The 12,511-nt window shown below is 41.5% G+C and overlaps 1 protein-coding gene across 1 annotated transcript; it reads left to right on the forward strand.

Annotated features, from left to right (window-relative positions):
- The first annotated feature begins 639 nt into the window (after positions 1-639).
- Positions 640-12,262, forward strand: aco2 (aconitase 2, mitochondrial). Its single transcript, XM_008437869.2, has 17 exons — positions 640-786; positions 2,523-2,665; positions 2,786-3,044; positions 4,021-4,113; positions 4,856-5,014; positions 5,487-5,637; positions 5,724-5,828; positions 5,937-6,028; positions 6,693-6,798; positions 6,882-7,039; positions 7,147-7,220; positions 7,575-7,686; positions 7,772-8,050; positions 8,130-8,321; positions 8,998-9,130; positions 10,296-10,417; positions 10,496-12,262. The coding sequence occupies exons 1-17, from the start codon at positions 751-753 to the stop codon at positions 10,628-10,630; spliced, it is 2,349 nt and encodes a 782-aa protein (XP_008436091.2). The 5' UTR covers positions 640-750; the 3' UTR covers positions 10,631-12,262.
- The last annotated feature ends 249 nt before the right edge of the window (positions 12,263-12,511 follow it).

The raw sequence follows: 12,511 nt of genomic DNA on the forward strand, positions 1-12,511 counted from the left end.
TGCACTCTGCATTTTGATTTTTACTTTAATAATATTACTCAAGTAATATTATAAGCCTTAGTTGAGTAAAAATGTTTGGATACTCTATCCAATACAAATAACTTTAATGAAAAGAGAGCAAACTCACACTCATGCAGTCCTCTTGTTTCTACACCAGCTTTGTAGTTCTTTTGTTATTTTCTATCTGCTGAGCCTGTTTTACCATTATTTTAAACACTACGTATTGTCCTTGGAAGTATGTTACCTAGTTATAATATACACACTACCTAAATGTAAATTTTGATTTTGAAAAAAATGATATGAAAAAGTGTTTCTTCTGCCTGAATTAGAATTTATTTATTGTAGTTTTTATTTATATTTGTCTTTAAAATCTCATTATTTGCACATATCTTTATGTTTTATGTGTGATGAAATCATTTTAAAATATGAAATCATGTCCTATTATTTTATTTTACCAAATAATTGGGTAATTTCTTGGAAAGCTACTTCTTTTTACTTTTACTTGAGAACAAATATGTTGTAGAAGTGCTACTCGTACTTGAGTACAAAAATTGGCTACTCAATCCACGTGTAGAACAATTAAGGATTTCGCTTCATGAAGTCCACTACTACTAATTTGTAGTAATTGACTTTCTCCAGTAGGTGGCGGCACATTGAAAGCGCCAACTCCTCATAACCACAAAAGAAGAGAAAAGACTTTACAATCGCGTGACGTCACACTCGACCCTCACATCTTTGTCAGTGAACAAAATGGCAACCTACTGTCTGACAGTGGCCCGGCTCCAGGTAAGAGTCTCAAAACTCAGCTTAAATCCCCGCAGCCGACAGCAGAGCGGGGTCAGCTGTTGTCTCCGAGCGGATAAACCTGGTAGGAGGCGTTAGTGAGCCCGCTGGAGGTCAGATAAGTGTGGCTGGGAGCGAAGAAGCTGCTCAGGTCATCGTGTCCCGAGCCCCTCTGAACGTTATCTAGCTGACGACAGCTGCTTCAAAACTAACCGACTCCTCAAATCACTGTTATTCACTGTTGTTATGAGATGTTATCGTAGACACCCAAAGCCTTCAAACGGCTACGGTTGCTTTGGTTCTAACGCTCGGGTTTGGTCGCGACTAGCAAGGTTAACAGCAAGGTTAGACCTCTCAGTGGGTCCTTTAAACACAGAAACTGTGGTTTTCAAAAATGGTCACTCAATTCTCTTTGCTTTATTTGAAGTTAGCGGAATGTCTTCTCTTTATTTTGCCTTTTAAAAGGTTCCAGATTTCTGTGCTGCAAGCAGTTGATTTTCTACTGAATATTATCCTCAGGTGACCAAAAAGAAAAACCACACCCATAATTCAAAAAACACAAGCAATCAGGTAATACCTCCCTAAACTTGACATACAAAACAACAAACAGTTGATTCTCAGCAAATGAGTACATTATTACGATCCCACTCGATGTTAAATGAAAACTCCAAAATACAATATAATTTATGACTAATAAAAATAACTGCTATTGTTAGACAGAAATGCTATGTTCTAAACATGTTATGGGCTACACAAACATTTGAAATACATTTGAAACCTGTTCAGCAGACAGCTGGTAACATGAAAGGTCTTTGCTAAAGAAGCTGGCTGAGTTCAAGCTTATTGATGAAAAATTAAGTGGAAGAAAAAAAAATCATGCAGGCGATAAAATCCAGGACATAGACAACGACTTTCACATTTCTTGTGCTGAAGCCACTCCTAACCCAAGTAGGAAGAAAACTGGACTGTAGGTTTTCACCAAAGTCCTGAAAGTCAGGCAGACGGCCTCCATGCCACGCCACATTGACGCAGTAATCGTGCAAAAGGAGCCCAACCAAATACTGACTGTACGTACTGGACATGCTTTTCAGTCAGCTGACATTTCTGGATTGAAATCTTATTATTGGTCTGGTGTCATATCAACTCCTTAGGTTTTTATTACAGAAGCAGCTGTATTTGCATCGGTCCCAACATTAAAAACAATTCTAAGGACAGATCTATTCAGATCTCTATGCACTGTGCACTGACTGACGTCGTGCTTTATTTATTTTACATCATATTTAGAATTTATAATTGCACTTTCTGAACCATTTGAAAGAAGGTTCACTGCAGTTTTTTTTTAGATGTTTGACCAAGACCTATTAATTTAGTCAGTTTCATTTTCTTCTTTTTTTCCATTGGCTGTTGACTCCTAGTAGCACTGACTAAACAAATAAAAGTTGTGCGGTTATTACATGTTTGACCAAGCTGTTGGTGTATTGAAGTGATCAAATAAATTTGTAATTAAGGAAATTTATGTATATGTTTAAAACATATATCCATATTTTTTTGTCAATTCTGCTCTGTTTTTCTGTGTTGGATCAGTAACAGCCGATACTTAATATCAGTATTATCAGCTAAAGTTGAGAGCTGTAATAAGAAATTGTTTGTTAGTGGTGACCTCAATAGATTTCCAGCTGTGTGTTTGGACTCATCTTTTGATGTTTGCGATGTGTGTGTGTGTGTCTGTCTGTCTCCAGCTGGTTCTGGGTCATGGTGCACGGCGCCTGCATGTATCGGCCGCCTACAGAGCCAAGGCTAAAGTGGCCATGAGCCGCTTTGAGCCCACCTCCTTCATCAACTATGACAAGCTCCATAGCAATGTCGAAATCGTCCGAAAAAGGTCAGTGCCTATTGCTCTGGGTTTTCTCCAGCTCTGCCTCATCTGTGTCGATGTATATTCTACCAGGATTTTCTCTTCTCAGTCCGGCAGGAATATCCTCAAACTTTACTCTGTCTGCAGGCTCAACCGTCCTCTCACTCTGTCAGAGAAGATCGTGTACGGCCACCTGGATGACCCCCACCACCAAGAGATCGACCGTGGTCGCACCTACCTGCGGCTGCGTCCAGACCGCGTGGCCATGCAGGACGCCACGGCCCAGATGGCCATGCTGCAGTTCATCAGCAGCGGCCTGCCGAGGGTGGCCGTGCCCTCCACCATCCACTGCGATCACCTGATCGAGGCCCAGATCGGCGGAGTCAAGGATTTGGCCAGGGCAAAGGTGAGGAAGCATCTAGTGGAGAATCTGAAACCATGACGATCGAACCAGGAAGTTCTGCTTGTTCTGCAGTGGATTATTTGTGTTAGTTTACCACCGTATTATCTTTTGCAAGGCCTTGTGAACTGGGCCAGACTTTACAAAAGTCAGTAGCCCAGGGCGAAAAAATTTTTTTTGGGTGGGGGATTCCCACAAACTTTGATCTTTTAATTATGTATTTATTTATTGTAACAAATTCATGTTTTGCAAACATTTTAGTTTATATAAGAGTCATAGACCCATATCAGGTGAGATGTAATGATATTTGGGGATTTTTATTATTATAAACAGTGTTCATGCTAGGGATGGGCATTTATCGTATTGTTTTTACCAATTGTGATAAATTTCTTATTGTGATAAGAAGTTTCATTCATAGTTGTCACAAAAAATTTCAGTTAATGATTTTTAAAAGGTGCCAAACTATCCGTATTGTTGGGATTATCAGTTAATTTGAAAATATGAATAAATGCAGTTACTACATGCAGTTTAGTGATGCAAATCATACTTCTTTATGTGACTGGTGTCCTATAGAAAAGCATTACAATGCACTTCAAGAGCAGTATTTGTGTTTGTGGTTTGTGATTGCTGTGTCATTAAGTTAGACCCATAACGTTACCTAAAAAAAGAAGTAGCAAATAATTCTTGTTTCTTTTCACAATAGTTCCACAAAATATTGTGATAAAACTTTAAGTCTATATCCCCTGCCCGGGGGAACAACATGTAGCTGCTGGCCAAGGGATTAAACCTGCCATCATTAGTTCATACTGTGTTTATGTATAGGACTACATATTAATATATTGTCATTTATGTTTGCCAAATAAATTTTTACTGAACGAGGCACCACAATGGTTTCCAGCCAAGGGGCCCACATCCTTGTAAATCCGGCCCTGCTTGTAGTTTGTAACCCTCAATTGAGCCACAGGTCTGTTTGTTCCCATAGGAAGTGAACCAGGAAGTCTACAACTTCCTGTCCAGCGCTGGAGCAAAATACGGAGTGGGCTTTTGGAAACCTGGCTCCGGAATCATCCATCAGGTAGAGTGAAACAGGAGCTTTGAGACCAATCTGATCTAAATATGGCAGTTTAATATACTGCAGATGTAGCTTTGTATTTCCATAGGGACTGAAACGATTAATCGTGATGAATCGATTATTGAAATATTTGTCAATTAATTTAGTCATCAATTAATTATTAACTTGGCGACACAGACTCAAAAAAAACCTTTACTGAAAAAACAGTTCTTTACAATTTGTATTTAAGATGAAAAACCCTTTACCTGTAAATTTGTTGCATAGTTTTAGCTTGCAACCTGCAAAATGTACATAATTTTAACCTGTAAAATTCTGTAAAAAAATTAAATAAAATAAAAATATATTTAAAAAAAGCACCTTTTATTCCTCAATTTTATTCCTTAATCCAAAAAAATAATCACCAGATCAGCCTTACACTGTTGATGTTGAATCAGACATCCAGAGCTGAGTCTCTCACTTGTTGATGTGGGAAGGATTGTTTTAGCTGCAGATTCATCTTTTGCTACAAATGATCCAGTGTTCACTTAAGGAATTTTAAGTTATTGCATTTCTGGCAATAGAAAGCTAATTTTCTTATTAACAAAAAGAAAAAAATCTGTTTATTTGCATTTTTCGATGTATTTCAAAATTTTCTCATCCAACTAACTGATTAATCGTCAGAATAATTTATAGACTAATCGATTGCTAAAATAAGCATTAGTTGCAGTCCTGATTTCCCCCAACAAGATGATCTGCGTCTCCACAGATCATCCTGGAGAACTACGCCTACCCAGGAGTGATGCTTATCGGCACTGATTCCCACACGCCAAACGGCGGCGGGCTTGGCGCCATCTGCATCGGAGTGGGCGGAGCCGACGCTGTAGACGTCATGGCTGGAATCCCCTGGGAGCTCAAATGTCCCAAGGTTGGGCCGATTCCTTTCTCTCTCTCCCTCTCCCTCTCTCGCTTTCTCTGTCTCTCGCTCTCTCATTCCTTACAGTTGGCCTTGCAGCAGGAAGGTTCGATTTCCAACTCAGGGTCTTTCTGCATGTTCTCCCTGTGCATGCTTGGGTTCTCTCTTGGTACTCCGGCTTCCTCCCACAGTTCAAAAACATGACTGTCAGGTTAATTGGTCTGTCTAAATTCTCCTTAGGTGTGAATGTGTGTGCATGGTTGTTTGTCCTGTCTGTCTCGGTGTTGCCCTGCGATGGACTGGCGACCTGTCCAGGGTGACCCCGCCTCTCGCCCATTGACAGCTAGAGATAGACACCAGCTCCCCTTCTGACCCTTGGGGGATAAGGGTGTAAAGAAAATGGATGGATGGATTCCTTACAGGTAGTTGCTGTGATTTCCGCCTCTTTTTATTTTAATGCATTCCCCCATTTTCACGCTTCCAGGTGATCGGCGTGCGGCTGACCGGCACCCTGTCCGGCTGGACGTCTCCCAAAGACATCATCCTGAAGGTGGCGGGCATCTTGACAGTGAAGGGAGGCACCGGAGCCATCGTGGAGTACCACGGACCGGGAGTCGACTCCATTTCGTGCACTGGTCAGCACAATGAAAAAATCATTTAAACCTATAAACTTTATGACTCAGAAAGCACAACTGCAGAATCTTCTGCTGGTCTTGTTTAGGAATGGCCACCATCTGCAACATGGGAGCAGAAATTGGAGCAACAACCTCCGTGTTTCCATACAACCACCGCATGAGAACCTACCTGGAGAAAACCGGCCGAGGAGGTGGGCTTACAGTTTGTGTCTTTATGATAAACTTGTAATAAAAGAGAGAGAGCGTGATCCGTCACTGAACCTGCAGAGCCGTGATTAAATGTGTGTGTTTTCCCTCAGAGATCGCTGCTGTGGCTGATCAGTACAAGGACTTATTGGTACCAGATGAAGGCTGTGAGTACGACCAGATCATCGAACTCAATTTGGACGAGGTAGGTCTTAACTCCTTACTGTCTGAATTTATTTATTTATCGTATATATGTAGAAAAAAATCAATAGTTTTGCTGTCAACTTGATTCTTAAATTGAGCTGGGATTTATTAATTGAATTCTAATAAACATTTAACACTGGAACTGGAAGACATTTAAAGTATTCAAAATAAATAAACAAAAGAAACGACAAATAAATGAATTATAAAGTTTCTGTGAACAAAACTGTCCTTCAAGAAAAGGCTTTTATCATAAAGTTTTTGGCAGAAAGAGAGAGAAGAAAACATAAATCATGCAGATGGAAACTATTGAGTTCTTTTAAAAAAAATTTTTTTATCCAATTATTTCATTTATTGCTTATTGCGACAGGCATACATCAAATATTTAGCTAAATAATGGCAGGAGAAGAAATCTATATTAAACGCAAACTTCTGGTTTTAAACTTCATCCATTTTCCACTTTGAAACAAACATTTCTGCTGCATAATGAAACTTGGCTACAAACTGAAGGCCTGGCATCTCAAGTGTTCAGTTTAATAATAAAATGATGCTTTCTCACCTGCAGTCCTTTCCTTTTGCTGTTATACCTGATAGAATGTCCCAACAATTCATCACACATTAGATTTTTTTCTTCCTAACTTGTGTGTTTTCTTGCTGTTTCCTTCCAGCTCAAGCCTCACATCAATGGACCGTTCACCCCTGACCTGGCGCACCCCGTCTCCGAGGTCGGCGCTGTGGCCAAGAAGAACGGCTGGCCGCTGGAGGTCAAAGTCGGTGAGGACAGACGGAGATGTGCTGCTCTTCATGTATCCAGGCTTGACTATTGTTGAGGATTTCTTCCCTGGTTCACTTTTCAGGTCTGATCGGCAGCTGCACCAACTCCAGCTACGAGGACATGGGCCGGGCCGCCTCCCTGGCCAAACAGGCCCTGGACAAAGGCCTGAAGTGCAAAGCTCAGTTCACTGTCACCCCCGGCTCCGAGCAGATCCGTGCCACCATCGAAAGAGACGGATATGTAAATGCTGGCTCATTGCAAAAACAAACGGACTGCACATAACTTCTTGTTCTTAAGTGGTAAAATTAACACCGTTCTGTTGTTGTTGTTTTTTTTTTATCTTATAGTCAAAGATCCTCAGCGATGTTGGAGGTGTGGTTCTTGCCAATGCATGTGGACCCTGCATTGGACAGTGGGACAGGTGATTACTTTTAAACTGACATCAGGTGAAAGAAATCACATGCTTATGAAAAAAAAAAAAGATTTTTAACACTGAATATTGGAAAAAAAAACCGTCGGGTCTTTTAGACATGTACCTTCCAATTCTGTGCTACTTTGGGTTGGTTTATCACAGACTCTCAGTGAGTCATGTTGCTAAACAAATGCTGTTTAGCTGGACTGAAGGCAAACATGGCTCGTAAAATTGTTGCGGTTGCTGACCCCTGGTCTTCTACATAAAATCCTAGTAAGGGTCTCGTTGTGTTGTCACTTCCTGTTGTAATAAATCAGCTTGACCAAAGGTTGTGTTGATATTCTGTATATTTGTTATTTGCAGGCGGGATGTGAAGAAGGGAGAGAAGAACACCATTGTTACATCCTTCAACAGGAACTTCACCGCCAGGAACGACGCCAACCCTGCAACTCATGCGTTTGTCACCTCACCTGAGGTAAACCCAAACCGATCCACACCTCCCAGCACACACATGTTCACATTCTGCACCTACCGTCCTTCCTCCTGCCTCCCTCCCTCAGATCGTCACTGCCCTCGCCATCGCTGGGACGCTAGACTTCAACCCAGAGACGGATTACCTCACAACCCCCACGGGAGAGAAGTTCAAGCTGGTGCCCCCCACCGGAGACGAATTACCGGCCAGGGACTTCGACCCAGGGCAGGACACCTACCAGCATCCTCCCAGCGACGGCGTCAGCCTCACGGTGGACGTCAGTCCTCAGAGTAACCGGCTGCAGCTGCTGGAGCCTTTTGACAAGTGGAGCGGAAATGACCTGGAAAACATGGTGGTCCTCATCAAGGTGGGCGCACACCAGGTTAGATGGGAACGCTCTCACGGCTGCTGGCGTCGGAGGATAACTCTCACCCGTCTCTCTGTAGGTGAAGGGGAAATGCACCACAGACCACATCAGCGCAGCAGGACCCTGGCTGAAGTTCCGCGGCCACCTGGATAACATCTCCAACAACATGCTGATCGGTGCCGTCAACAGCGAGAACGACGCCGTCAATAAGATCAAGAACCACCTGACAGGAGATTACGGAGGAGTCCCTGATGTGGCACGACACTACAAGGTCAGAGTTCAAGATGTGACTGTTGTACCGATAATTACTTGCATGTGAAACTGATCTTATCTCCCTCTGCAAAGGTCTGAAAAAATCCAGTCTTCTGTTACTTTGCCATAAGAAAGGGGAGACTGAGAGACCCCCACCAGTTTACAGCAAATTACCCGACCTTTTCCAACTTAAGGTTCTTGACACACAGGAGGCAACATCACCCCCTCACCATTCATGTCGTACAGAACCTCCTATGGCAAAATTTAAAGCCAGATCACATAGGCGTACACACGTACCGACACAAGAAAAGTTGAAAAACGTTCACCTTTTGTTTCCGCTGCCATTGCTAACACTGCTACCGCTATTGCTGTTATCACTATCGCGCCTCATGGGTTGGGTTCACCTTGAGTCGTTCGTCACTCCACGTGTCAAGCCCATGAGCAAATTTCTAGCTACATTTAGCAACCTTTTAAGCAAACAAAAAAATGGTATTGGCCAAAAAGGGAATCAGCAGAAAATTGCAAAATGATTCACCCCTTTATGTAATAACCTTTAAAATTTTATTTAAAAAAATTACAGTCCATTCCTAGAAAATTTCTATACTGGTTTCAAAAGCATTTGTCTTTGATAATAAGCTGTAAAATCTCGAATTGAAAGTCAGTGAAACTCTGTTTTTATTGCTTCTCCTCTGCAGGCCAACGGCATGTCGTGGGTTGTGGTTGGAGATGATAACTACGGCGAAGGCTCCAGCAGAGAACATGCAGCTCTGGAGCCAAGGCATCTGGGTGGAAGAGCTATTATTGTGAAGAGCTTTGCCCGAATCCATGGTGAGCCACACAGTTCATGCTAAAAATAGCTATATGAACATGAAGCCAACTGGGTCAGGTTTATTTAAATAGCCCAATTTTTTTAACAAGTGTCCTTTACAAGACCAAAGAGTTCAGTTTCCATCAAATATAGAATCCTACATAAAATATAATACATGACATATAATACAACACAAATACAGTTGGATGATGTATTTGCCAATTGGTAAAATGTTGCCTTTATAAACATCAGTCAACTCCATCAAGTCACAATAATCTGTTCTTGTTATCAAGCACGCAGCGACAGTTGAACGGAACCACTTCCTTTTAACAGGAAGACACCTTCAGAAGAACTGGCCTTAAAATGTCTTCATTTAATTATAAAAAGTAGGTTTGCCTTTAATATGCAAATCACAGGTCTTAAATTTTATCTACTATTTATTCTTGTATATCCCATGTTTTTATTGGGGTTTTTGTTTCGCGGGACTTTTCCGTTAGGCAAGTTTGAAGTCACACTCAGACATCATCTTCATTGTGCTCTGTGACTAGAGACTGTTAGGGCTACCGTGAACTCACTGCTAACACACTCTTGCTAACTAACTAGCTAACGTTTTTGCATCTATCACGGCAGGTAAGTTCAATTTTTTTTTCATACATTTTTGTGGAGATACAGGAGATCTTAAATTCATAGTGGTCTGAAATTTGAGTTGGTGAAACCTGCAAAAAAACTGATAACGGTTCCCCAAAGAAACACTGAACCAGGGCTACTTTCTATGGACAAGTAAAAAAAAATAGGGGCAATATCTCTATCAATGATTCCTTCCAAGAAAGAGAGAGCCAAGCACAAAAGCAAATGGTGAAGTGTAGACTCTATAAAAAAAGAAGACAGGAAGTTCTTCCGAACACACAGTTCTTCCGGGACATTGAAGGACAAAAGAAAAACTAAACTTTCTCGACCGCACCGAATGCTATCTCATGCACACCACTTAATGTCTCATTGTCGCCAGATAATATGTGGGGCACGCGAGATGGCATGTCGCCGTAAGACATACTATCTCATAATTAGTAATTACAAGTGACATAGATGGAGAATAGCAGCAGTGAATAAACTGAAGAACATTAAAATTGTGTCATTTAGTTTTGTTGATTTTCATCTGAACTGAAAAGTTTGTCCTCCATGTCTCAGAAACGAACCTGAAGAAGCAGGGCCTGCTTCCCCTCACCTTTAGCAACCCATCTGACTACGACAAAATCCGCCCCGACGACAAGATCTCCATCAAGGGACTGAAATCCTTTGCACCAGGAAAGGTAAGATTTAACATCTAAGATTTAGCTGTTGAGAAATACATTTTTAAAAACATCTCCTCTGAGGGTCTTTTCTCTCAGCCCTTGTCAGCGGTCGTGACGCACAGCGACGGCAGCCAGGAGACGCTGGAGCTCAACCACAGCTTCAACGAGACCCAGATCGAGTGGTTCCAGGCGGGCTCAGCCCTGAACAGGATGAAGCAGCTGCAGCACTGAGCCATGGAGGGAGGGAAACGGGGTGGTACAGCTTGGGAGGAAACAGAATGTCAAATAACTGTTTTATCACCAGGATTAGCTTGCAGCTTTCACTGAAGTACAATTACCCAACCAAGCAGGAATACTTTTAAATGCCAAGCTAATGATTTTGATGGAACAGTTGAACTTGATCCTGTAATTGTTATTTTTTAATCCTCATTCATCAACATTAAGCATATTTTTGAAATGATGTGAGGCTGCTGTGTGTTCATCGAGCAGAGTACCGGTTATAGACCCACACACTCTTGACACAATAAGCTGTGACCTGACCCGGGACATAGTAAACACTGACCCCTGGTCGCTATTGCTGTTGTGTAAACAAGTTAGCAGCACTGTTGAGCTCGGTCAGCTGAACACAGTCACTCTGCTGCTTTTGGGCTCATCTTTACAATGGTTTCTTCTATTTCTGGACCCGGTTAGCAAACCTACGGAACCGTAGCAAAACATTAAAGGAAAAATAAAAATTCTCGTCTGCGACCAGACACTTTCTCGTGCGCAACAGATAGCATCTCCTGCGCTCGAGATATCTGGTGCGCTCGTGACGCTATCAAGTATTCACCACATTCCATCTCATGCGCACCAAATATTATCTGCTGCTCACGAGATGGTATGTCGTACGGCGACATGCCATCTCGCGTGCCCCACATATTATCTGGCGACAATGAGACATTAAGTGGTGTGCATGAGATAGCATTCGGTGCGCTCGAGAAAGTTAAGTTTTTCTTTTCTCCTTCAATGTCCCGCTATGGGTTCGGTACAAACCTGTTACATCACACGAACCTAAAATAAACTCACACTTAATGCTCGTTTTTCTCCCCTCTGGTGGCCCAAAGGCGGTACTGCAGAGCATCGAAGCTGCAGCAGGCAGACTTGTTATATGTATGTGAAAGGAACATAAAATGACACGGGATTCGTACTGAACGTCAGATTGCTGTATATCTAACAGAGTTAGACCAGTAGGGGTCGTTTTTATATTTATGTCTTAGAGTAGGCTTTCAACACAGCACAGCAGCACTTCATTTGCTTTAATACGCTGTGAAACTGTTGCAACTCTTCCCCGATGCTTCCACTGCTCTGATGATCACTTCTAATGAGGTCAAGCGCATGATGTTTTTTTTTTCCTGCTGTTATGTATTTATAATAATTTTTCTGCAGCAGCTCCAGGCCCTTGTCATTTCACTCACAAGGTAACCTTACATATTGTATTTTTCAGTGGTCTTTCTTTTTATGTGCAGCTTTCTATTTTTTTTTCTTTTAACCCCGCTGAAATAATTTAACAGATTTTTTTTGAGCAATGAGAATTTTAAGAAACTCATAAAACTTGTTCTTGTTCTGAGCTTTTGTTTATATATAAGGAAAATTCCCAGCAAAACTTGTAACTTTGGGGAAAGTTGGGGGTCAGTCAGTCAAATCAGAAAAAAAATCGAATTTTTGGATTTATCCTGCCAGTCAGACGAAGGCTCTTCCTTGTAACCACTCCATGTAAAGTGTCTGACTCTGTGTGCAGTTCAGTTTGTTTTGCTCCCAGATGATCTTTTCTGTATTACAGAAATTTCAGCAGATTGTAAAATAAAAATTCACTGATATCATTTCTTCAGCTGTGGCTGTTTGTTGAACAGTATTAAAAATCAATATAATCTGAAAAAATGTAAGTTTTCTTTTCTCCAGCGAAGCAAAGTACAAAAAGTACATTGTCCCTGCTGACTTTTTTTTTCTACACAGCAAATTCAAAAGTGTACACAGCATGTAGTTGCACAGTCTGAAAAACTTCTCGATATTGAAATTGTAGAAATGTATCAGGAGGAAGGTCTAACCCGGAACCATTAAATTCAAATGATTCTC

The sequence above is a fragment of the Poecilia reticulata genome, chromosome 19 (genome assembly GCF_904066995.2).
Source record: "Poecilia reticulata chromosome 19, P_reticulata-male-v2, whole genome shotgun sequence".
In the NCBI taxonomy this organism is placed as follows: domain Eukaryota; kingdom Metazoa; phylum Chordata; class Actinopteri; order Cyprinodontiformes; family Poeciliidae; genus Poecilia; species Poecilia reticulata.

Coding starts and splice junctions, on each gene's coding strand:
- aco2 (XM_008437869.2), top strand. CDS start 751: ATGGCAACCTACTGTCTGACAGTGGCCCGGCTCCAG. Junction 787..2,522: donor TGACAGTGGCCCGGCTCCAG/GTAAGAGTCTCA, acceptor GTCTGTCTCCAG/CTGGTTCTGGGTCATGGTGC. Junction 5,829..5,936: donor GGAGAAAACCGGCCGAGGAG/GTGGGCTTACAG, acceptor GTTTTCCCTCAG/AGATCGCTGCTGTGGCTGAT.